At 37.2% G+C, this 26,626-nt stretch overlaps 1 protein-coding gene, 1 long non-coding RNA gene and 1 pseudogene across 5 annotated transcripts; all 3 read left to right on the top strand.

Moving 5' to 3' along the window:
* Positions 1-938: 938 nt before the first annotated feature.
* On the top strand, positions 939-6,742 carry LOC18423155 (epoxide hydrolase 2). Of its 3 annotated transcripts, none has more exons than XM_088871623.1 (6): positions 939-1,623; positions 2,247-2,484; positions 2,672-2,883; positions 3,068-3,238; positions 5,397-5,644; positions 6,289-6,742. In XM_088871623.1, the coding sequence occupies exons 2-6, from the start codon at positions 2,415-2,417 to the stop codon at positions 6,542-6,544; spliced, it is 957 nt and encodes a 318-aa protein (XP_088727749.1). In that variant the 5' UTR covers positions 939-1,623; positions 2,247-2,414; the 3' UTR covers positions 6,545-6,742. The 3 variants fall into 3 exon arrangements, with proteins under 3 accessions (XP_088727749.1, XP_088727747.1, XP_088727750.1); XM_088871621.1 differs by lacking the exon at positions 939-1,623 and adding an exon at positions 1,641-2,139; XM_088871624.1 differs by lacking the exon at positions 939-1,623 and adding an exon at positions 1,940-2,139 and having other exon boundaries at positions 2,705-2,883.
* Positions 6,644-25,305, top strand: LOC18423154 (uncharacterized; annotated as a pseudogene). The gene is made up of 9 exons (XR_016058754.1): positions 6,644-6,687; positions 7,351-7,664; positions 7,794-8,009; positions 8,267-8,432; positions 9,382-9,618; positions 10,453-10,934; positions 11,040-11,129; positions 24,126-24,265; positions 24,855-25,305. The product of XR_016058754.1 is annotated as an uncharacterized LOC18423154 (transcript).
* LOC110007740 (uncharacterized) lies at positions 12,531-15,341 on the top strand. The gene is made up of 4 exons (XR_002281875.2): positions 12,531-13,862; positions 13,951-14,070; positions 14,227-14,615; positions 14,707-15,341. It is a non-coding gene; the product is annotated as an uncharacterized LOC110007740 (long non-coding RNA).
* Positions 25,306-26,626: the final 1,321 nt, after the last annotated feature.

Below are 26,626 nucleotides of genomic sequence, written 5' to 3'. Positions count from 1 at the left end.
CTTGATCCTCCATTATCTTAAAGAAAAGTAGTTCATGCCTTGGGGGACACATTCCTATATTTGTATCCCGTGATACATAAGGCATCCATTCAACGCATGATGGTCCCTTCAAAAACCTAAAAATTAATGGCTCAAATACTTCCTTCTAAAATAATACCATTTTATTTTTTTTACACATTAGTAATCTCTATGCTAGGGATTATATGTCCCTTAAAAATCAGGGTCAAAATTTATTTTAAAAATAGATTATTATGGGCGGCTGCGTTTCTGCATACGAGTCAGGGGACTCAGAGAAACCATGTCCTAATCTAAAATATCTCTTCAAGAAATTTTTATATTAAAATAGAGTTTTTCAGAAGAAAAGCATTTGATTCCCTACAATTATTCTAAACCTCGTTTCCCAAATATTATTAAGTAAATATAAAAGATCTCATGAGATGATCCTGTCAAACAGCTATACATTTATCTCAATTAAGTAGTTACCTATGTTAGAAAGAAATTAAATGCAATTAAGTACAAAATGTTGAAAAATGTGGGAAAATTAACTAGCCCGTACCCCTAAGAGGGCTTTTTCGACTTAGGGAGAGGAAGGGTGGTGGAGTTTTAGGGTTATTTTCAGTTTTGGGGGCTTTGGGGTTCCATGAGTGAAAATTGTGCCTATAATTTTGTCGGAGTTGGATTCCTCGGATATGGAGTTTTTAGGAAGTCTTTTTCTATCAAATGCCATTTGTGGAAAGTGTTGATAATTTTGGTCTTGAATCCCTAAGGGATTGGTTTCTTACTTTTTGGGGTCTTCTATTTTTGGGTTTCCTAGTTAGTTGGGGAAATTTCATTTGCTTTTTTGGAACTGCTAATGACAAATGAGTTTTGAGTCTTTAGTTCTCTCGAGTCGAGTAAGTGTTGATTTTTTTTTTTTTGAATTAGTGGAAAAAAATTATTGAAAAAATATCGATTGTTTTTGCCCGTGAACATAGTCACATATGTCACAAACCATATAAAATTTGTTCTCTTTACATTATTTATTTCCTTTCGTGTGTTGTTTGCTTGTTGTCGGTTCTATTTCTCTTACTCTTTATTGGAAAAAAATCAACCCCTCAAACTTTTAGAGTTTTCGCACACAACAAAAACGAAAATTGTTTATGTTTCATGGGGACGTACTCCCACTTCAGCATCCCCCAAGGCATTCAATATTGTTTAAAACAAATGATGCTAAAGATACAACCAGAATTTTTTTTTATTATTTCTTCTATGTACATGTTTACCATAATTGAGATTTTCAACCACTAAATTTTTACATCTAAAATCCATATTTGAGATAAATTTTAGAGGGAGCACTCAACTCACCATAACCTAGTCCTTTTTTCTATTGTTATTTGTATTGGACAGAGTTTCCTTTTGTATTTTCATTTTTCAGAGACCCAGCCACTTCCATTGGAATCTTGTGGTCGGCCAAAAGGACAAAATTAGAATTCAGTGTCTGGCCCATGGTTGGGGGCCATGGAAGCATCAAAAGGCAGAACAAAGTGGCATCTTTGCTGAGAAGGGAAGAGCATCTCTATGCAAATAAAACAAATAATGTCGAAGTAGAGTGGACCCTACATATACAATAAAGTCGTTAGAGTGGTTAGGTTTTTATACAAACATTGGAGCTAAATTATAAATTTAATGTTCGAACACATGAATTTTAAATGAGAAATTGCCCTTCCTTCTAAATTGCTAACTTTGAACAATAGAGTATTTTGATTGTTTGACAGTTCTATTTTCTTGAGTATTTTTGTAATTTAGCTCAGGCTACTTTGACTGGATTAAATTACTAAAATGGTTAAGTAGGATTTATTCGAGAAATTTATAGAATATTTTATTTTACTTTTTAAAATTTAAAAGAGGCAGAGGGCCATTATTCCATTGCTATTGCCTATTTCAATTTTTGCTTCCGGCAGATTGAAGTTTTGGAAACCCTTGCTGATGTGATAGGAGCTGACAAGTGAAGGAGGATTCCCTTCACTTCATTAGGAGTCCAACGTAACGGGGACGGAGCTTCTGGCGTTAAGGAAAAACAAAAGGAAGGGATTTCTTCTCTCAATAGATTGAAGTAGAATATACAGAAGCTTATATCAGCAAAGAAAGAAAATGTGAAATGTATAAAATTATTTTAAAATCGTTTGCGCTATCTCATGATTTTACGAAATAATTTAATCCATTCCATCGTATTTTTCCCCATAAATTCTGACACACTTTGTGCACAGGAGCATACATTCCACCAGCGACTTCACACTCTCCCTCTCTCTCTCTCTCTCTCTACCCCCAAAATCTTGACTCTGAACCCCCTCTCGCTCTCTCTCTGCCCCCATTGAATTAGTTTCCTCTGAAACTCTTTTTCACCCGAGCCCACCAAATTACTTTCAACAACAGGCATGGATCAAATACAACACAAGCAGCTTAACATCAGTGAACTCAACCTCCACATAGCAGACATAGGAACTGGTAACTCTCTCTCTCTCTCTCTCTCTCTCTCTCTCTCTGTGGATAGATTGGAACTAGGAATCATTTCATTATTCACCTGGCTCTCTCTCTCATGATGTATTGGAACTGGTAATTATCTCTCTTTATTTCTCTCTCTCTCTCTATTCATCTTACATGCTCTGTCATGGTGGTGTTCATACTCTAACAGGGCCAGCTGTGATCTTCCTGCATGGTTTCCCAGAGATATGGTATTCATGGCGCCATCAAATGGTGGCATTAGCAGCTGCCGGCTTCCATGCCATTGCCCCTGACTGGCGAGGCTATGGCCTCTCTGATCAACCACCCCACCCCGAGAACGCGACATACATGGACCTCATTGCAGATCTCCTCGCCATTCTCGACCTCCTTCATATACCAAAGGTACCATCTTTAGTTTCTAGCTTCAGAATTAATCCTCTATTTTCTTCTCAATTGACTGTGTATGAAGTCACAGAGTCGCCTTGCTGCCCTGTGTATTCGTGACAATACGAAAAATGATAACAGAATTGACCATAGAGTTGAGTTTCTGAACTGGTTTGGTAATGAATGTTGGAAAGCTTTTCAGGCGTTTGTTGTTGGTAAAGACTTTGGAGCCATGCCTGCATACCTGTTTGCATTGATGCACCCGGAAAGGGTCTCAGGGGTCATAACGCTGGGCATACCTTACATGCTCCCTTCGCTTCGAAAGCACACTAACCAGCACTTGCCTAAGGGCTTCTACATTCGACGCTGGCAGGTACTCTCTCTCTCTCTCCTAGCACTGTGTTCTCACAGAAGAGTATGCAAATCTGTGTTGTTCTTCTTTAGGGGTTTTTTTGTATTTTGATTTTGTTTTCAAGAATCACTTGTTTTGAGTTTAAATTGCTCGGAGGACTAGATCATCTACAAAATTTGGGTTCCTAAAAATCGTAAGAGGCATCTGAGTTCAATTCCATATTTTCTTTGCTGAAAGATGACCAGTATTCATTACCAAAAAACGTAAACATTTTTGTCTTTTATTGATCTTTTACATGAGCTTGTTCATTGGGATGAACACATTTCACCTACAAAATTTGAGGTCATATAAATCATATAGGTCATCATCATCATCATTCAAGCCTAATCCCAATTATTTGGGGTCGGCTACATGAATCATGTTCCTCCATTCTTCTTTATCAAGGGCTATAACTCAGTAAGATCAAAAGTCACATACACGAAATACATATATCACCATCATCATCATCCAAGCCTTATCCCAAGTATTTGGGGTCGGCTCCATGAATCATGTTCCTCTATTTTTCTCTATCCAGGGTCATACCCTCAATAAGATCAGAAGTCACTATATATTTTCTCACTACTTCCATCTATGTCCTTTTGAGTCTTCCTCTTGCCCTTTTAGAGCCTTCTACTTGAACCAAATTACATATCCTAATCGGCGCTTTATTAAGTCTTAGTTGCATATGGCTAGCCTACCTAAGTCTACTTTCTCTCATCTTATCACCTATTGAAGCCACACCTAAGTTGCCTCTTACATATTCATCCTTAATTCTATATTTTTTTATCTTCCACTCATCCATCTTAGCATCATCATCTCAGCTATGCTTATCCCATGGAAATGTTGTTTTTTTATTGCCCAACATTCCGTTCCATAAAGTATAGCTCGTCTTACAACCGTCCTATATAACGTTCCCTTCAATCTCAATGGTATGTGACGACAACATAAAAACTCCGGATGAACATCTCCACTTTCCCCATCAAGCTCTAATTCTATGAGCGACATCTTTCTCAATCTCTCTATTCTCTTGGACTATCGATCCTAGATATTGGAAACAATTTCTTTTAGGTTTTTCTTGACTATCAATATTAACTACTTCTGCATTTTTACTCTTAGTATTACTAAATTTGTATTTTTTATATTATGTCTTGGTCCGGGTAATTTTAAAACCTTTAGATTGTAGAGCATCCCCTCCAATGTTCTAACTTTGCGTTAACTCGACCTCTAGTCTCATTGATCGAAACTATCTCATCTGCAAATGACTTGCACCATGGTACCTCGTCTTGTACCTGCTTAGTTAACTCGTCCATAGCCAAAATGAAGAGATAAGCGCTTAGCATGGACCCCAAATGTAAGCCTATTGTCATTGAGAACTCACTTGTCTCTCTATTAGTTATCCACACACTAGTTAGTGCTCTTTCGTACATATCTCTCACTATGTCAATATATGTACTAGTGACTCATTTCTTTTTCAACACCCACCAACTTAAATCTCTAGATTACCCTATCTCAAAATCAATAGAGACACATGGAAGTCTTTGCCCTTCGCCCTAAACTTCTCAATCAGTTGCCTAATTAGGAAAATGGCTTCATTAGTTGACCTCCCTGGCATAAAACTGACAAATTATATAGATAAAGATAGCAAAACAGCAAATCAAAGGGTTAATTTTATGTCCCTTGGTCTATTTGAAACTTAAGTTGGCAAAATTCAGAACATATTCTCATACCTTAAATTGTTTGACTGCAATCCCATATGTATTGTGAGCCGAGAATTCCAACCGTGCATGTACTTTGGATGCTAATATGCTTCTTTCAGAGTGTAAGCCAGGAATGGCAAACAAAACCATGAACTAGATTATTGTTTGAACACACGAAAACTGGAATTACCATGTCTTCAGTTGCTCGGTGTTGGTCTCAATAGATCAAATGTCTGAAGTTATCTTCCCCTCGTACTCATGTTTGGAGATTGATCCTTCTTAAGCATAGGAGGTTCTACTTTTATTTATGCAACTGGATTCCTCCATTTGGATACACAGGTTCCAGTTAATCAAAGGGATAGATATGATGTCTTCAAATACTTATCCCTTCTCAAATGAATTTCCCATTTTAATCCTTTGGGAATGCTTCGATAACTGTGCAGGAGCCAGGGCGTGCTGAAGCGGATTTTGGACGTTTCGATGTCCGGACCGTCATAAGGAACATTTATATACTCTTCTCAGGCAGTGAGCTTCCCATTGCAGGTGATGATCAAGAGATCATGGACTTGGTGCACCCATCAACTGTCCTTCCAAACTGGTTCAGTGAGGAAGATCTAAATGTCTATGCTTCCCTTTATGAAAATTCGGGGTTCCGTTTTCCTTTGGAGGTCCCGTATCGTTGCATCAAAAGGTAAACTTTCGCAAGCTATGCAACTTGGACATGCATATCTATGGTTCTGGAGTATGTCGATACACCAAGGATACGGCACGCATGTTTGAGACTTCAAAATTTTGGTTTTTGGGCACATCAGCTTAACTTAGTTTGTTGAATTTCACTATGGACTTTGTAATGTAACTTCACACCCCACCTCCCAACCCCCTCTAGATGATGCATGGATTTGTTGTGTCTAGAAGGCCAACTTGGGGGTTGGCGTTTCTAAACACTTGTATCAATGTTGGATGTTGATACTCGTATTTGTCTCCATGTAACATAGTTTACAAGCCTCTTTACCTCACCATTCTGAAAATCAATATACGCTTGATTAAATGTGATATCTATTTTCCAATATTTAAGAACACAGGCTTAGGCTAGAGCTGGGACTTACCTGGGCCTCGAGCCCTAGTAACTGTCTAGCTCAGGCAAGACACGAGTTAGACTGGTGATTTTAAATTAAAGAAATTACTATTTTCTTAAGAAATTGGAGACTTGTAGTACTTCCGAGGTTTTTCCTCTACAATCTGCATATCATTGTTCCAAGCCGCCTGGGGCAAGTCCATAGCCTAGTTTCTGATTTTATACACCACTATTTTCTAATATCTTATATTATCTACTAGATCATTCAAGGAGGCGGACCATTCAGCAGCAACAGACTTGAAGGTGAGAGTCCCAGCTTTGTTGGTCATGGGTCGTAGAGACTATTTCCTCAAATTCCCAGGAATAGAGGATTACATAAACAGCCCACTGTTGAAGGAGAACGTACCCGATCTTAAAATCGTGTTCATGCCGGAAGGAACCCATTTCGTCCAGGAGCAGTTGCCCGAAGAGATCAATCAGCTCATCATTGACTTCCTCAAGAAGCATACTGAATAGAAGAGCTGATATGGGTTATTTATGTGTAGCATGCTAAAATCCATGGATTTCCCATGGATTAATGATAGCTTTTTCCTAGAGTGCAACAATGAATGTTAAATGAGTTCTTCAACTTTGGATGAAGAGATTAAAAATACTGCCTTGTTGGCCATGTGTCCCCTTACTATGGTATTTTGTATATGCAAAATCTATTTTAAATGGATTGGATGTCCAAATATGTAGATCAAAAGCCAGCAATGAATTAAGATTTTAATTAATGCAAACAATTTCAGTTAACATAAAAATCGCGAATAAGTGTGATTTTAGATATTAAAAAAACAAAAAGTCAAAAAAGGGTGTTTATTCTCAAAAAAAAATCATCTTTTTTTTTTCTTTTTATTGCAATGGACTGGAATGAGTGAAAACGATTACAAACACATCCGCCAACAAGCAAATAAACCACGTCATGCTTCCAATCACGAAAAACATCACAATTAGAAAAATCCAACGTAGAACCAAAAAAAAAAAAATCATAATGTATGACCAGGATCTTAACGTAGAAGGGTGGTCCATGGGCTATGTGACTCTCCTCACTACATCTTTCCAATATCATTTTCAATAGTGACTTGTCCTGTAAACTTCATTTTCTTGATGAAAGGAACTTACTAATAACAGAATAGTTAGAACAGTAAGATACTATACTCACAGTAGAATCTTTTGATTACAAATTTTAAGAGGGACCATACCCACTAATCAACAGCTTGGGTAAGCAATTCAAGTTGCCTTATTGGTAAAATTAACTACTACTTCCCATCCACAAATTGAAGTAGACCAACAACCAGAAGCCATTTCTTGACTTTGACTAACGAGCCATTGTTGCTGGCCACCCCCTCCTCCACCGCTGCCCCCCACCCTTTTCCCCTCTCTCTCTCCTTCTTCTTCACACTAGAATCTTCCAGTCTGAGCCACATTATAAAACTCCAAATTATCCATTTTGATTCCTCTACAGCTCCCTCCCTCTACTCATTTTGTTCTCATTCTGCAAAATCTAAGTTTAAAGTTGGAGAGATCATCGAGCATATACAACACAAGCAAGGTGATGTAGGCGACCTCAAGCTCCACATAGCAGAGATAGGAAATGGTAGTTTCTTAGATCTCTCTCTCTCTCTCTCTCTCTCTCTCTCTCTCTCTCTCTCTCTCTTTCTCTCTCTCTCTCTCTCTCTCTCTCTCTCTCTCTCTCGGTGTTAATGCTAGTTGAACTATTTCACAGGGCCGGCAGTGTTATTCCTGCATGGTTTTTGTGAGATATGGTATTCATGGCGCCACCAAATGGTGGCATTGACAGCTGTTGGCTTCCATGCAATTGCCCCCGATTGGAGAGGCTATGGCCTCTCTGATTAGCCACCCGAGCCCGAGAAAGCCACCTACATGGACCTCATAAGAGAATTCATCACCATTCTTGACTACTTCAGCATCCCAAAGGTATAAAAACAACAACAATTTTGGGGTGTTTATTACCTTCTCTTAGTATTTCTCATGGAGTCTTATGTGCAGGCGTTTGTTGTTTTTTTTTTGGGGGTAATTCAATGGGAAAGACAGTCCCCTACCCGTTTTTTTAAATGGTTTAGGAGTTAGTTTTTTTAAGATGTCAGTGGGGTGGTGTAAGTGGGAATGGAAATCACAACATGGTGACTAGGGTATAGGGTGCTACCATCACGACCCTACCCCCTTTCCCAGCAGGCGTTTTTTGTTGGAAAGACTTTGGAGCTATTCCAGCTTACCAGTTTGCAATCATTCATCCTTAGAGAGTTTCAGGACTTATCACACTGCGTGTACCTTATATGATTCCTAGTGCACTCGCTCAGAGTCATCAAATTTCCCCGAAGGATTCTACATGTTAAGATGGCAGGTGCAGTATTACCCCATCTCTCTCTCTCTCTCTCTCTCTCTCTCTCTCTCTCTATTTATTTTAAACAAGAATTCTTTATTTTAAACAAGAATCATTGACTTTAGAGTTCATCACTGCTGAACTTGGATCACCCATCCTACTTACTAGTAATACTCTTCTTGCACCAAATGAGTATGTAAATTCGAAATTGGGCTGGGAATGCATCCAACAACTCTTGTTTATCACATCCTTTACTAGTAATACTCTTCTTGCACCAATTTGGCCTTTGCTTATTGGGTTACACATATACCAATGTGCGATTATCTGCAAATAATAGAGAAAATTCCAGTAATTTTAGAAGTTTGATTGGAACATATGAAAAATGGTAATTTTTTATCTGATCTTGTTTGTTTTAGATCCATAAATTTGCATAAATTCAAAGAGCAGCCCTATTAAAGGGAGAGTATTGGTGTCATAGTTACCTAAGTTGTAGTGGAACCCCCATAGATTGTGAACCAAACTTGCAAACAAAATCACCACTTGGCTGAACCAGCACTTAATTTCACAATATAAGTTGCAAATGCATACCGTAGAGACAAGGTGATTATTGTGGGAACTAGAGAGAGGATCTACATATTTGAGTTTTGGCATTCAAGTACCAAGTAGTCCATAGAGGCATTCAGTCACCAACTAGCCAGTAGCTCAAGGCTCATCTCGCTACAATGACACGTATCAAATAACTTCATGTTTTTCCCACAGTTTCCCCCAATACTCTGTGAATTTTAGAATCAAAACTAATGTATGGTTTCACCCCTAGTTTATGCTGATTGGCTCTTTGATTAGGTCCTCAATTAATATAAAATCAGATATATATTCAAAATATACCATGCCATCATAACTTCCTAATGTTTTCTTCCCAATTAACAATTCTAACTGTTATGTGCACTATGATGCATTGCCCGCTGTGCAGGAGCCAGGGCGTGCTGAAGCCAATTTTGGGCACTTGGATGTTAAGTCAGTCATAAGGAACATATATATACATTTCTCACGCAGCAAACTTCCAGTTGCCAGTGAAAATGAAGAGATAATGGACTTGGTCCGTCCATCAACTCCCCTACCAACCTGGTTCACCGAGGAAGACCTCTCTGCCTATGCTTCTCTTTACAAGAAGTCAGGGTTCCGTTTTGCCCTATAGCCATTTTGAAAGGTAAGATTTGGCGAAGATCTTTCTCAAAGCATCCTTCTGATAATCGTGAATAGAAGTTTCCAATCTGTATTGAACCCACCTTTTCATGTGTATTATCTGTGAGATCATGGTCAAAGGTAAGCCTTGGTAAGGTTCTTTCTGAAGGCACCATTCTGATAATCAACAATATCAAATTCCAATCTTTACTGATTCTTGTTGTCAATATTATTGAATTATCTACTAGATCATGGTGAAAGATAAGCTTTGGCAAGGCTCTTTTTCAGAGCACCATTCTGATAATTGAGAATGTCAATTTCAAATCTTTATTGAACACATCTTTTCATAACTCATATATTATCATATTATCTTCTAGATCATAGTGAAAGGTAAAGTTTGGTGATGATCCCTTTCAAAGCACCATTCTGATAATTGAGAATGTCGATTTCCAGCCTGCGTTGAGCACATGTTCATGTAATTGTTGGGTTATCTGCTAGTACATAATGAAAGGTAAGCGTTGGCAAGGATCCTTTTCAAAGCACCATTCTCTGATAATTGAGTGTGTCAATTTCCAATCTTTCCATATATTATTGTATCATCTGCCAAATCATTGTGAAATGTAAGCTATGGCGATGATTCTTTCAAAGCACCTTTCTGATAACTGAGAATGTCAATTTCCAAACTTCATTGAACATCTCTTTTCAAATATTATTGTATCACATGCTGTGTCATGGTGAAAGGTAAGCTTTGGTCAGGATCGTTTCAGTGCACCATTCTTATAATTCAGAATGTTAATTCCCAATCCCTATTGAACCCATCTTTTTGTATACTATTGTACTATGTGGTAGGTCATGGGAGGATGGGGCCGACCATCCAATGGCAACAGATTTGAAGGCAAGAGTCCTGGCCCTGCTGGTAATGGGCAATAAAGACCGTCCCCTGAAATTCCCAGGAATGGAGGATTATATAAACAGTGCTCTATTGAAGGAGACTGTGATCTGGAGATCGTGTTCATGCCTGAAGGAACCCATTTTGTTCAGGAGCAACACCCATTTTTCAAGCTATCACAAAGTTTTCCAGTATTGAAACATCTTTCAATACTATTTGAAGGTGCGCTTTACTTTGATTATTCAAGACCTCAGTCTCATGCAAACCACACCCTTGAAGTAAACCAACAACCAGTAGCCAGTAGCCATTTCTTACTTTTGACGAACCCCCCCGCCGCAACCGCAGCCCACCCTTTTCCGCTCTCACTCTCTCTCTTTCTCTTCTTCTTCTTTACACAAGAATCTTCCAGTCCGAGCCAAATTATAAAACTCCAAATTATCCATTGTGACTCATACCAATAGATGAGTCCACGGACTCACCATAACCTACTCCTTCTCTAATTTGTATGGGACAAGGTTTCCCTTTCAAAGACCTACCTCAATTTTCATTTTTCAAAGACCACCTCTAAATCATTGACTCTGGCCAATGGTGTGGGGGGCAATGGAAGCATAATAAAGATTGAACAGAGTGACATCTTTGTTGAGAAGGTAAGAGAGTATTCTCTATGCAGATGATACATACAAGATCAAAGCAGAGTGGACCCTACAACTACAATAAAGAGTAAGAAAGTAGATTTTTTATATTCATTTCATATAGAAATTGAATAAAAAATGTGTTTGGGCATGAGTGGTTAGTTGTTCACGATGGAGCTGAATTATAAATTATAAATTTAATGTTGGTTGTTCAGGGTTGGGAACACATGAATTGTAAATTAGAAATTGCCTTTCCTTCTATATTACAAACTTTGAAAATTAGGCTATTTTGATGGAAAAATTGCATAAACCCCCAAAAGTAGACAATCTAGGCACCTTACCCCTACCCTAACTTTTCTCAGCATATTTTTTCCCAAAATATAGCAAATACTCCCCATCTAAAACAGAGTGAAATAAAGACCAAACTACCCTCCCCTTTTTTTTTTGCCCTAAAACCTTTTCTTTTTCTTTTCCCTAACCTTTTTCCCTCACGATTTTCCCCTTTCCCTCTTGACCGATTTTCCCTTTTCCCTCTCTATAGGGCTCGCAATTTCCCATTTCTCTCTCCACCAAGCTCATGATTTTCCCCTCTCTCTACCAGGGCTCATGATTTCCCCTTTCTCTCTCTACCAAGGCACAACACGAATCCATTTCTCTCTCTACATGGGCACAAGAACGTATTTTCTCTCTCTAGTTGGGCACAACATGAGGGGCGTTTCTCTCTCTAGTGGGGCACAACACGAGCTCTTGTTTCTCTCTCTTTCCCTCACGATCTACTTTTTTATTCTCCCTCTCTCTACAAACCTCATCACCGATTTGTTGTCTCCCTCTCGCTCTACCAAGGCCCTACTCACTCTCTCTACTGAGGCCAAAACTCAACTTTTCTCTCCATCTCTCTTTCTACCAAGATCCCACAAAGCACCATGTTTTTCTTTCCCTCTCTCTCTACGATCGAAAGTCCGACAACTCTCTCCTTGTCTCTACGAAGCTCCCGCAGAGCACTGCTCTCTCTCGAAAGGAATCCCATCAAAGGCCGAGGTTGATTTCTGAGCCCCATGTATGAAAGAGTATTTCAATATAATATTTAGAAGCATTTTTTATCTAATATCTATGTTGTAACTTCAACTTTCGGGGTAAAGCTTAGCATGTGAAAACCTTTTCCTTAATCATTTGAAGAGAAAATGTAGATCGAAATGTGGATCAGAAGCTTGTTGATTGTCTTTAAATTTATGTTGTTTCTTTGCATGGAATGAAAGCTTTATGATCATTGTGTATTCTTGAAAGCTTTATGATCATTGTGTATTCCTGAAGGGTTGAAAGACTATTTTATTTAAATTTTTATAAAAGATATATATATATATATATATATATATATATATATATATATATATATATATATCAGATTTATTGAAGAAAATCCCTAAAATCTATTGTTTATTTGTCGAAATTGGTTGCATTTCATTTGTCATTGACAATTGAAAGAATGGATTGCTCATGGCTTAAGATGTATTGATTTTTTTTTAATTAATTTGTTATGGAGATTGTCATTTTCTCTCTATTGTTATTTTAGGGCTTGAATGTTATTGGTGGCAATAATTTTGAGTTATTTTTATTGTATGTGTTTTATGTTGATCTTGTAAATGATGATCCATACTCTTTCTTTTGTTAAAATTCAGTAGCAGTTCTTTTAACAAAAATCTTTCTTAAATTTTACCTAGCTCGTGTTACAATATAATTTGTCATTAAAAAGCAATAAGCCTAGCTCTTTTTAAAATTTAATAGTAGCTTTTTTTTTTCGAAAATCTAACTTGAGCCTACCAAAAGTTCAAGGCCAGTATTAAGACGTTGTATATGAAATGTATGGAGTAAGTTATTACAAATGTTGTAGAGGACAAAAGAAAATGGGTGATAGCAGATTAATTTGTTGCATTTTCGGTGGAGAACTCCGATCAAGTGTCGATGGGACTTTAGATTATACTGATGGTGATGCATTTACCCTTTTGACTGACTGTAAAACTAGTTTAGATAACATGCGAAAATACGTAGCAAACCGTTTCTCACTTGACATGCACTTAATAACTATTGTCATTTCTTATTGAACTTCATTTCAGGAAAATAAAAATTTTCGTATTAATGAATCAACTAAGACCCTAGGAAAATGGGAGCTAGATCCATGACAGGTAGCTTTGGTTGAAAAGACCAAATTGAGCTCCTTGATAGACATTGGGGTCTCCCATGTCGATTACAGTCTACTGAGGGCCTTTATATGGAAATGATGCAAGGTGACAAATACCACACGTTTAACTATTGGTGAGATGACTCCAAACCTGTACGGTGTGCGACATATATTAAGGATACTTGTGACAGACGAGCCTGTAACAGCCATCAGACCTAAAGACTATATGGGCTTTCATCATGGAGCATTTGAGAGATTGCCCTAAAGGTGATAAGTTGAGTCGTCTTAAACATACTTGACTAAGGAGGAAATTCGGGCAACTACCAAAAAAGCTTACCAAATTAAAACTGCTTCAACACACTCGAGCTTATCTCCTTTATTTAGTTGGCACAACTATATTTGCCGACTCATCTCAAGAATTGACGCTTACAAGTTACCTGCAACCGTTTCGAGATCTTGATGAGACAGAATAGTATGCATGGGGTGCAGTAGCGCTTGCCTTCTTATATCGTTCCTTATCTAAGGTCGTGGACAGGGAAACTCATTTTAGTGGGTTAGCAACACTACTACAGGTAATTTTCACTATTTTTATAGTCAATATTTAGATATTTACAATTTCATTGGCTTCAAACTAATTGCTTCTAGCTATTTTTTGTGCAGTGTTGGGTCTATGACAATTTTCCAACTCTAGGCACCAAGCCTACAGCTATCACCCTATAAATGCCTAGAGCTTGCAAGCGGAAGAAACAACCAGCATTTGATGACATCTCAATTGACATGGTTAGTGATTTGCTTGTGTGATTATGAATTTGTAGGTAATCTATCAAATGCAAATACAGACATGGTTAATGGTTTGCTTGTGTACCTATATAATTGTAGGTAATATATCTAAGGCAAATACAAATAAGTGATTATTGTGTTATGTTTTTGTTGTAGGTGACTTGGTAACCATATGAGAAGTACAGCCCATTAGATACACTTAGTAAAGAAAACGTGTTGTGCTAATCATATTTGATAAGTTTCCACATTGCAGAGTACTATATGCCTGATCGTGTGCTGCGATAATTTGAGAAGATGCAAGAGATTCCTGTTGGAGTGGGATAGGAGGGAGAATGCTGGTATACACCCCACAAGTTGGATTGACGAGTTGAGTAGCGAGATAAGCGACTAGCGGCAACGAAAACGCAATGTTGTCAAGGGGCCGTTGATAAATATGATTGAATACCTACAAAAGAGTATATGGCTTGGTACAGCATGTTCACCTATAGATATAGAAATACCCCCACGTGCCCCACTTCGCATGTCATGATGACGACAGGAGATTGGTATCTTATTTAATTTATGTATTTTAGTTTTTATTGACTTAATATGTATTCAAACTAATTATCTATTTTGTTTTTTATTGTCTATTTGCAGTGATTAACATGTATAGGAATGCTACAAGCTGCACTTAGTGATGAAGTATTAGCAGGGGAATCCAGACATCATGTATAGGTAACCCTTGATTTGCTATTGCAGAACACTCCTATAGAGACAAGTGTCGAGGAGATGGCGGAAGCGAGAGCGAGGAGAGAGATGGTGGAGATGCTGAAAGCGAAAGCGAGAAAGGAGATAGTGGAGATGAGGAAAGCGAGACTGAGGAGGGAGATGGTGGAGATGAGGAAAGAGAAAGCGAGACCGATGATGAAAATGAGAAGAGAATAAAGAGCAAAAATGACTAGAGCAAAAACCACCAAATTGAAGTTGTGCTAGCCTTGCATAAGGAATCAAGGTGGAATTTACGATCGTGGAGGGAGATGTCCATGAGGAAAGGATTAAGGAGGAACCCGATGTAAAGGGAAAGGGTAATGCAAGCTGGCCATAAAAAATGGCTGAGGCGAAAAAAGTGAAAAATATGTATTTTCCAATTTGACATGCATTTTTGAGATGATACCTGAATATGTAATTTGAAAAGTGACTAATGCAAGTTGCAAAGGCTATGAACTTTTTTTTGAGATGAAAAATTGTAATTTGAAAAGTGATCAATGCAAGTTGCAAAGGCAATGAACCTTTATTTGAGATGTATTTTTCAGTTGATATGTTTTTTTAAGTTTGATATGTATGTTTGAAAGAGATGTTTAGTAGTGAGTTTCAAAGAGTGAAATGTCCGTTCTTTTTATACAATTTAAACTACTCTATCTTTGCAGCCAGCTAATGAAACATCCATTCTTTTTGTTATCATTATGTAGTATGGAAGCAAAATCTAATAGCAATATCCTTTTAAAAGAAATCTGCAAAATAAAGGATCATAAAATGAAAAGAACAAAGTGGAAGGAGTTTTATCCGGTGAAGCATATAACAATTGTTTCAGAAAAGCTACGATAAGAAGTATGAGCCTTATTAACATCTAATCCCTTTAAAATTCATTAGCTAAAAAGCAAGGGCAGTCCGGCAATCACAGAGGGCGATCAGGCACTTCAAGAACCCAGTTCGGCACTTCCAGATCGCAGTCTTCACCATGGCGGTCCAGCACTTCACCAGGCAAAAAGTTACTGAATTTAAGGTGCAGTACGGTACTTCCAAGAGGCAGTCCGACACATATGTCACTGGAATTGGAACGGTCTGGCACTTCATCATGAAAGTCCGGCACAAATCTTACTGAAAGAAGGGGCAATCCGGCATTTCGAAGACACGCTCCGTCATTTACAAGTGGCAGTTCGGCAGTATGTTTTACTGGAGTAGGCGGTCCTGCATTTACAGGCGGTAGTCTGACAGTATGTTTTACTAGAGTAGACGGTCCGACATTTACAGGTGGCGGTCAGACATTATGTTTTACTGGAGTAGGCGTTCCGACAATTACAGGTGATGGTCCAGCAGTATGTTTTACTGGATTATAGGCGGTTCGGAGGTTTAAAGTAGAGGTCCGGTGCTTAGGTCACTGGAGTGGGCGGTCCGGCATTTGAAGAGGCGGTCCAGTGCTTATGTTACTGGCATGGGCAGTTCGGCATTTCATAGTGGCGATCTGAGGCTTATGTTACTGGAGTAATGAGCAGTCTGGCGTTTTGAAGTGGCGGTCTGACGCCTATGATACTGGAGTAATAGGCGGTCCGGTGTTTTACAAGTGCGGTCCTGCATGTATATATTTCTGGATTAATGAGCAGTCTGGCATTTAGGAGCTATGGTTTGGCACAATTGTGTTTGGAATAAGCGGTCCGGCAGTGTACAGTTTCGATCCTGTAGAATGGATGGGTCCGGCAATATACAACCACGGTCCGATGTTTCTTTTTATTGGGATCCGAAAATGATTTGTTATGTTCGGGAAGGGTATTTTCATCAAAAAAATGAACTTTTTGCATTGGGGGGATATTTGCTGTAAAACTTGGTTTTGGGGAAAAATATGCTAAGAAAAGTTACGGTGAGGGTAAATTGCCTAGAAAGTCTACTTTTGGGGGTTTTATGCAAGTTTTCCTATTTTGATTGCTTTGTTCGTTCTAGTTTCTTATTTTTGTAATTTAGCTCAGGCTACTTGAGTGGATTAAATTATTAAAATGGTTTTAGTTATTCTACATTCCCAATCTTAAGTAGGATTTATTTGAGACTGTTAGAGAGTTGGAAAATTACATGTGTGTTAGTTATTTTAACCGTTATTACAATTTTATCTAAAATTTTCACATATTACATTCAATTTTTTGGATATTACATGTATACCTGTTCTTAGGAGCCCCGAATTTTTTTTTTCAAAATTGCCCTATTGTAAGATCTTTAGGATCTGAAATAAAAAAAAGAATTAGAAAGTTCAAGGTCCAAAATTGCCTAATTTTTTATCTTTAGGATCCGAAGTAATAATAATAATAATAATAATAAAATCAGACTATCAGAGTCTGAAATCTCCCATTTTTGGATCTTTAGTATCCAAAAGAAAAAACACTTCGGACCTTCACTATCCGTAAGTGATTTCAGACCTTAAAGGTCCGAAATGGTGTATAGACAATTTTGAAAAGAGCAAACGTTAAGTTTTCAAATTTTTTACGAGAGTAAAATATTTGTAGAATGATTTTACACATTGTATTAGTTGAACTTCATTTGTTGAATTTTTATTTCGAAAATAGAAAATCAAAAACCGAAATTCTAGTATTTCTTATAATTTGTGGATTTTAAAATTTTGAAAAATTCAATCATATTTACCTCGTGCAAACATAAATTTCAGATCTTAAAAATTCAAAAAGTGCAATTTGGTCATTTTTAAAAATATTGACAAAATGTTGTAATAATAGATATAAAATGGGTAGAGTAGTAATAACATAAATTTTTCGATAGAACTTTAATAACGCTTAAAATAATGAATAAATGTGTAACATATAAAAAGTTTTTTTTTTTTTGGATAATTCAATGGGAAAAGACAAGTCCCTACCAATTTTTTCATATAGATTAAAGATAGCTTTTTTTTTTAAATACAGTGGGTGGTGTCAGCAAGTTTGAAAACCAACAATATAGTAACTAGGGGGGGCTGCAACTGTGACCCTGCCCCTTTCTTGACTCATCAAAGGTCAAAGCGATGAGATATGACACAGATTTTACGTGATATTTAATGCATTCAAAGCGATGAGAGATGACACTTTGAGCTTTTACGACATAATTTAACGCATTCAATCATATATTTTCCAAAAAAGTCTCACACTTTGAGCGCCGTATTATACATTCAACCGGCTACTTGCCCGCTGCACCACTCGCTCTCTCTCTACACCCGAAGTCTTGACTATGCACCCTCTCTCTCTCTCTCTACCCCCAAATTCTTGATTGAGTTAGTTTCCTCTAAAACTCTCCGTCACTCCAGCCCACCAAATTACTTTCAACAACAGGCATGGATCAAACACAACACAATCAACTCAAGTGAACTCAACCACCACATAGCACAGATTGGAACTGGTAACTCTCTCTCTCTCTCAAGGTAGATTGGAACTAATAATCATTTCTTTATTCAACTGGCTCTCTCTCTCATGGTGCATTGGAACTGGTTATTATCTCTCTCTCTACTCATCTCACTTGCTCTATGTCATGGTGGAGATCAAACTCTAACATGGCCGGCTGTGATCTTCCTGCATGGTTTCCCTGAGATATGGTATTCATAGGGCCATCAAATGGTGGCCTTAGCAATTGCAGGTTTCCATGCCATTGCCCCGACTGCCGAGGCTATGGCCTCTCTGATCAACCACCCCACCTCGAGAAGGCGACATACATGGACCTCATTGTAGATGTCCTTGCCATTCTCGATCTCCTTCATATACCATAGGAACCACCTTTAGTTTCTAGCTTCAGGATTAATCCCCTCTTTTCTAATAGTCCCAATTAAAATAATACTAAATAAATAAAATTGAAATCGATAAACAACTTACTCTGATCTGTCCTTAAATCACACGAGAGACTTGAGGTTCCATACCAAAACCTATAGACCAAGCCATCTGGTGACAGGCTGCCTTGAAAGTCCTCTTGGTGAATCTCCTTCACCTTCCATCTCTATTTTTCTATCATTTTTCTCTCGTTTTTCTAGAGGGGTTAACCTCCTTTTATAGATAACACATTTATTTTGTAACTCCCACATTCATGGTCTATAGGAGTTGAGATCCAATTATAACTCTTGCCTTAATTCCCTTAAATGCAGCTAATTAAGAATAACAAGTTGTTACCAAATTGTTAATCTTATGTAATGAGCTAAACTTGTCATTAGTCTACTAATGACTCATATAATAGGATGTCATCCAAGCATTCCCACAATTTACAAGGAATCCAAACACACCACTGGGTTTTCCCTCTAGTAATATATCCTATTAAAGCTGAAAAATGGATCCATGTACATGGCATTGCCTCATGTTAACTACATGGAATTTCACATATACTTCACTATGGCTTATGTACCATTATTGAAAAAATAAATTTTCGAGAGAAAAGCGCCTGATAGGCCACATTTCTAACAACTCCCACTTGGCCTAAAAGCCCTTTTAACATCGTGTACATCACATTACCTCATGCTTTCCGCATGGGATTTTCATATATACCCTGCCAATGTGATCATACACCACACTTAGATTTCCTGGCCTCAACAACCTTGTATATGGCATTGCCTCATGCTACTTGCATGAGATTTCACATATACCTTGTCAATGTAGTCATACAACACACTTAGATTTTTTGGCCTTAACAACCTTGTATATGGCAATGCCTCACACTACTTACATGGAATTTTTCATATACCTTACCAATTATTCACCAACATGTTGGATTTTATTTACATATTTATCTTTTAGCCAAGAGAAAAAAAAAAGCCTATTGCTTCTGCATGTTTCTCAAACATGTCATCCACCACTGGTCTTTAAGTCCAAAACACAGATTCGGATCATAGGTTAATAATAATTTGACAAAGCTTTAGGTGGTGGAGGTTCAAATCCTCTTCAAGGCATTGAGAATGCTCATTGAATGAGGAATTCAATGACTTTCTTAATGTGCATTGATCACCATCGAGATAACAAATTCAATTCTAATTTGGTAAATGATGAATTACTCCCACTATCTAATGAACAGCTATAACCAATATGATAATTCAATGTAACATGATACATCATTAAATATTTTTAATGTCATTTGGACATACACAAAACATGATAAGATGTCAATGAAAATTACATCTCATTGAAAAATAATAACTCAGCTTCACATCCTCATGGATACAAATTTAGTTTTCTAAATAAACGAAAAAATACTAAGCAAAAAAAATACCGAAAAGTAAGTCACAACTTGGTTAATAATAAACAACATTATCAATCTCAACAAAATATTCTTGATGCTTGTAGAAAGAAAGGGGAATAAAAATCTTAGCGCAAATATACTTATATTGTTGAACTTGAAATATTCATAATCATTGATCACCATGAAAATTTTCAAATCAAGTATCGCTTTAAATAAAATTGATAACCAATATTTGTCTCATCATAATATGTATAATTGCTAGAGGGCCAAATTGGAAATAAATAGGACTATCTTTCAACCCTTTTCTATAATTTTGTTTTTTTAAATAATGAAGAGTGAGAGATAGAGACATGTGTATCCTTGGGTAGAGAGAGAGAAACTAACGTAAATTTCAAAATAGGACTGCACATTGATTTGCATTCATTTCATGCTATTAAGATAAACTAGAATGTCAATAAATTTCTAATTTAAGACAAAAAAGAACTTACCACAAAAGCTTTGTAATTGAAACCTACCAAATTCTAATTTAAGGCAAAAACGAACTTACCACAAAAGCTTTGTAATTGAAACCTACCAAATTCTAATTTAAGGCAATAAAGAACTTATCACAAATGCTTTACCATGGAAACCTACTAAATACTTTTCATATTCAAACTTGCCAAAATAAAAATTTTGTATTTGGAGCTTACCAATTATTTTGAAACACTTCCTAATATTGGCCATGGTCCTTAGAGGACAAAACTTTTTACAAATGAAGACTTTAGTGCAGTTAGAAGGAAGTCTATCAAGAAACTCATGGAAGTTCTTTTTATTTTGGATGTTGCAGACATGGATAGCTCCTATGCTCATACCCAAAACTCAAAAAAAAGAAGAAAAACCCATCAATTATTCTGTATTTTCTCTCTTTAAAGTTTCGGACTGAAGAACCAAGCCGTTTATAGAGGATTATGCCCTAGGGTAAAGGTATAATGCAATCTTTTGCCATAACATACACCTGCATGAGACAAGTTTTGTCCCAAATATTTCATAAAAACAACTGTAGCTTAACCACAATTGGCCAAGATGCGTTGTGCAATGAAGTGTTAAAACTTCTTCCTTACCTCTTTTTCCACAGTGGAAAGCCACGTCAAGTGGCTTCAGGGACATGCTGATGGCCCCAATAACCCTTTGGTGTGCGGTCTTGGCCCTCACTCAAGCCTCATGCCATCGCTTCCAAGCAAAAGATACCATCGCACATTCCTTCCAGACAAGGGATACAATCGCATATATACTCAGCAGGAAATAGCCTCGCCCAACTTCACTGGGTTTTTCCAATCCCTCGCATCTCACAACCCATGCTCTCAATTGACTATGCATGAACTATGAAGTAACAGAATTGCCTTGTTGCCCTGTGTGTTTGTGAAATTATGAAAAGTGATAAAAGAATTTACCGCTGATTTGAGTTTCTGAACTGGTTTAGTAATGATTGTTGGAAAGCTTTTCAGGCGTTTGTTGTTCGAAAAGACTTTGGAGCCATGTCTGCTTACCTATTTGCATTGATGCACCCGAAGAGGGTCGCAAGGGTCATAACATTGGGCATACCTTACATGGTCCCTTCGGCCTGAGAGCACTTTCTCCAGCACTTGCCTTAGGGCTTCTACCTATGACGCTGGCTGGTACTCTCTCTCTCTCTCTCTCTCTCTCTCTCTCTCTCTCTCTCTCTCTCTCTCTCTCCTAATAATGTGTTCTCGCATAATGCTCATATGTGTTGTTCTTCTTTGGGGGCTGCCACTTTCCTCAATTTATTTGGTTTTTGTATATTGATTTTGTTGACTTTAAGAACCATTTGTTTTGAGTTTAAATTGCTCATCTGGTGATGACGAGAACATCTACAAAATTTTGGATTCCCAAAAAATCCTAAGAGGCTTAGAGTCCAATTCCATATTTTCTGTGTTGAAATGGATGGCCAGTATTCATTACCAAAACAGGAAAGCATTTTCTACCTTTTATTGATCTATTTCATGAGCACATTTGAGGTCAAACAAATTACATAGATCATCGTCGTCGTCATCATCCAAGCTTTATCCCAATTATTTGGGGTCGGTTACATGAATCATGTTTCTCCTTTTTGCTCTACCAAGGGCCATTCCTCCGTAAGACCACAAATCATCATACATGAATAATATATATTATCATTGTGATCATCATCCAAGTCTTATCCCGATTATTTGGGGTCGGCTACATGAATCGTGTTTCTCGAATTCAGAATGAATACATTAGGGAGAACTTAAGTGTAGCTCAAATAGGCAATAATATGAGAGAAAATAAACGTAGGTGGCTGGCCATGTGCAGCGCATACCTAGTACAACACCTACTAGGAGGTGCGAGTTGGTTCAAGTGTAAGGCTCAAAAAGGGCTAGAAGTAGGCCCAAAAGGACATGATTGGAAGCAGTGAGAAAAATTATAGGTACTTATGGCCTCACTAAGGGTATGGTCCTTGATAAAGCAATATAGTGGACCAGGATTTGTATAGCTGACCTTAGTTGAGAAAAGGCTCTGATGATGATTACATGAATAATGTTCCTCCATCTTTTTCTATCAAGAGCCATATCCTCAGTAAGATCAGAAATCACCATATCTTTTCTCACTACTTCCATCCATAGCCTTTTTGGCCTTCTCCTTGCCCTTTAGAGCCTTTCACTTAAACCAAATCACACTTCCTAACTATTGTCATATTAGATCTTCACTGCACATGACGAGCTTATCTAAGTCTACTTTCCCTCATCTTGTCACTTATTGAAGCCACACCTAAGTACCTTCTTATATATTCATTTTGAATTTTATTGATATATTGTTTCTTGACTGCTCAATGTTCCATCCAATAAAACATAACTAGTCTTACAGCCGTCCTATAGAACTTCCCCTTCAGTCTCAATGGTATGTGGTGATTATATAGAGTTCTTGATGCACATCTCCACTTTGCTCATCTAGCTTTGACTCTATGCGCGACATCTTCCTTAGTCTCTCCGTTCTCTTGGATTATCGACCCTATACATTGGAAACAATCTCTTTTAAGTATTTATTGACCATCAATCTTAACTAATTCCTTGTTATTATTACTGAACTTGCATTCCTTATATTTTGTCTTAGACCAGCCAATTCTAAAACTTTTAGATTTTGAAGCATCCTTCCAATGTTATAACTTTGCATTGACTCGGCCTCTAGTCTCATCGATTAAAAGTATGTCATCCGCAAACAACATGTACCGCATTACCTCATCTTGTAGTTGCTTGGTTAACTCATCCATAATCAAAATGAAAAGATATGGGCTCCACGCGGACGCCTGATGTAAGCCAATTGTCACTGAGAACTTACTCATTGTTTCACTAGTTATCCGCACACTTGTTAGCGCTCCCTCGTACATATCTATAACTATATCAATATATTCTTTGGTGACTCATTTCTTTTCCAATACCCACCAATTACATCTCTAAATCCCTATTGTATGTTTTCTCTAAATCAATAAGGACCACGTGGAAGTATTTTCCCGTCATCCTAAACTTCTCAATCAGTTGCCTAATTAAGAAAATGGCTTCAATAGTTGACTTACCTGGCATGAAACCGAACTGACAAATCATATAGATATAGATATCAAAACAACAACTTAGTTTTATCTCCCCTACTCTATTGGAACCTAAGTTGGCATAAATTCAGAATATATTCTCATACCTTAAATTGTTTAACTGCAATCTTATATTTATTGTGAACTGAAAATTCGGACCATGCAAGTACTTGGGTGCTAGTACGCTTCTTTCAGAGTGTAAGCCATGAATGGCAAACCAAACCATGAACTGATTATTATTTGGACACACAAGAACTGGAATTAGCATATATCTTTAGTCGCTGAATGTAGGTCTCAATAGCTCAAATGTCTTCAGTTATCTTCCAACATGGTCCCTCTGTACTTATATTTTGAGATTGCTCCTGCTTATGCATAGGAGGTTCTACTTTTATTTATGTAACTGGATTCCCCTATTTGGATACAGATTACGGTTAATCAAACGGATAGATATGATGTCTTCAAACACTTATTCCTTCTCAACTGAATTTCCCATTCTAATTGTTTGTTTGGTCAGTTGAAGGCTTCGGTAACTGTGCAGGAGCCAGGGTGTGCTGAAGCGGATTTTGGACGTTTCGATGTCCAGACCGTCATAAGGAACATTTATGTACTCTTCTCAGGCAGTAAGCTTCCCATTGCAGGTGATGATCAAGAGAGGTACACCCATCAACTGTCCTTCCAAACCGGTTCATTGAGAAAGATCTCAATGTCTAATCTTTCATGTATGAAAATTCGAGGTTCTGGTTTCCTTTCAACGAAAGGTAAAATTTCACAAGCTATGTAACTTGGACTTGCAAGCCCATGATCTTGTAATGTGTTGATACACCAAGGACATGGCATGCTTGTCTGGGACTTTAAAAATTCGAACACATCAGCTTAACTTAGTTTTGTTGAAATTTCACTACGGCCATTTTTAATGTAATTTCACATCCCACCTCCCAACCCCCTCTATATGATGCATGGATTTGTTGTGTCTGGAAGGCCAACTTGGGGGTTGGCGTTTTTGAACAGTTGTATCAATGTTGGATGTTGATACTCGTATTTGTGTCCATGTAACATAGTTCGCAAGCCTCTTGATTACACCATTCTGATTGTTGAAATTGTCAATTTAGAGCCGTTGTTCTAATAAAAAGAAAATCATGATTGACTAAGATATCTATTTTCCAATATTTATCCATGCCGATTCGAGCGAGTCCAAAGCCTAGTTTCCAATTTTAAATGCCACTATTTTCTAAAATCTTATATTATCTGCTACATCATTGAAGGATAAGGACCATTCAACGGCAACAGACTTGAAGGTGACGGTCCCAGCTTTGCTGGTCGTGGGTCGTAAAGACTATTTCCTCAAATTGCCAGGAACAGAGGATTACATAAACAGCCCACTGTTGAAGGAAAGCGTACCTGATCTTGAAATCGTGTTCATGCGAGAAGGATCCCATTTCGTCCAGGAGCAGTTCCCCGAAGAGATCAATCGACTTCCGCAAGAAGCATACTGAGTAGAAGAACTGATATGGGTTCTTTATGTGTGGCATACAAAATCGATGGGTTCGCCATGGATTAATGATAGCTGCAACACTGAATGTTGATTGAGTAGTTCAACTTTGGATGAGGAGGTTAAAGATAATGCCTTGCTGGCCTCGTACAGTTGTACCCCATTACATTTTGTATATGCTAAAACCATTTGAAGTGTGGATCAACAGCCAGCAATGAACTAACATTTTAAATTAAGGCAAGGAAAAAGTTTATATGAGGTTGCAACTTAACGTGTAGAATTACAGATCCACCTCAAAAATCCATAAAAATATATTGTTTTAGTGTTGAAAAAATCTCAACATCGACATGTATGAATATCAAAGACAATAAAGATTTTGAGTCTCACAAATAGTGCATCTAGCAATATCTAAACGGTCTATTTTAAAAAATTTCATATGTTTTATAGATCTGCTTGATTTTAACAATTTTTTTAATTTAAAATTTTATAATTAGATATAAAAATAGATTTTGAGATAATCCTAAAAAAAAATTCACCAAAATTGCATATTATATGTTAAAATTGGGAGATACGCCTTACTTAGATCGTTTAAGGTTGCAACTTTATAAAAACCACACAGTTTAATTAATGCAAACAATTTAAATTAACATAAAAATCGTGAATAGGTGCGATTTTAGATATTAAAAAAATAAATAAATAATGAGTGTTTATTCTAAAAAAACACATCATCTTTTTTTTTTTTTGGCAGTGGACTGGATGAGAAAAAATGGTTACAAACGGATCCGCCATTAAGCAAATAAATCACATTATGCTTCCAATCAAGTAAAACATCATGATTAGAAAAATCCAACAGAACCGAAAAACAAAATTCATAATGTATGACAAGGATCTTGTCGTAGAAGGGTGGTCCATGGCCTTTATTCAAGATAGGCATGTGTAACTCTCCTCTTTAGATCTTCCCTCTCTCTCTCTCTCTCTCTCTCTCTCTCTCTCTCTCTCTCTCATTACACCTCCTGACCATCAGGTTATTTTTGCCATTTTCAGTAGTAACTAGTCCTGTAAACTTCGTTCTCTAGATGAAAGGAACTTATTAAAAACAGAATAGTTAGAACAGTAAAATACTCACCATATTCAGGAGAAGCATTTATTACAAATTTTAAGAGGGACCATACCCACTAATCAAGAGTTTGGGTAAGCAATTCATGTCGCCCCCTTGCTTGGTAAAATTTACTATTGGCATCCACCTACAAATTGAAGTAAGGAAAAAGGCCCTAAACAACCAAATTAAGGCACGTCTCAAAAATTCACTAGAAGAGGTTGTTATGATGTTTATAAATCTTCAAATCGATTATCTCAACTTCAAGATATATGGGCATAAGAAAAAATAGATTTTCAGTCTTGAAAACAATGCATCATTTTTTGGACCGTAAATTTTTAAGTGTTCATAGATCGGCTAAATCTACACTATTTTTTAAACTTTAAATTTTATATTTAAAAAAAAAATAAAAAACTTGAGGCCATCAAAA

Source organism: Amborella trichopoda, chromosome 7, assembly GCF_054954075.1.
Source record: "Amborella trichopoda isolate Santa Cruz 75 chromosome 7, AtrichopodaSantaCruz75HAP2 v2.0, whole genome shotgun sequence".
Classification (NCBI taxonomy): Eukaryota; Viridiplantae; Streptophyta; class Magnoliopsida; order Amborellales; family Amborellaceae; genus Amborella; species Amborella trichopoda.
This window is presented reverse-complemented; position numbering and strand designations above follow the sequence as displayed.

Bases quoted from the DNA above. Each gene is read 5' to 3' on its own strand.
- LOC18423155 (XM_088871623.1), top strand. From the start codon at position 2,415: ATGGATCAAATACAACACAAGCAGCTTAACATCAGTGAACTCAACCTC. The intron at 2,485-2,671 runs GTAACTCTCTCT...ATACTCTAACAG, and splicing joins CATAGCAGACATAGGAACTG to GGCCAGCTGTGATCTTCCTG. The intron at 2,884-3,067 runs GTACCATCTTTA...AAAGCTTTTCAG, and splicing joins ACCTCCTTCATATACCAAAG to GCGTTTGTTGTTGGTAAAGA.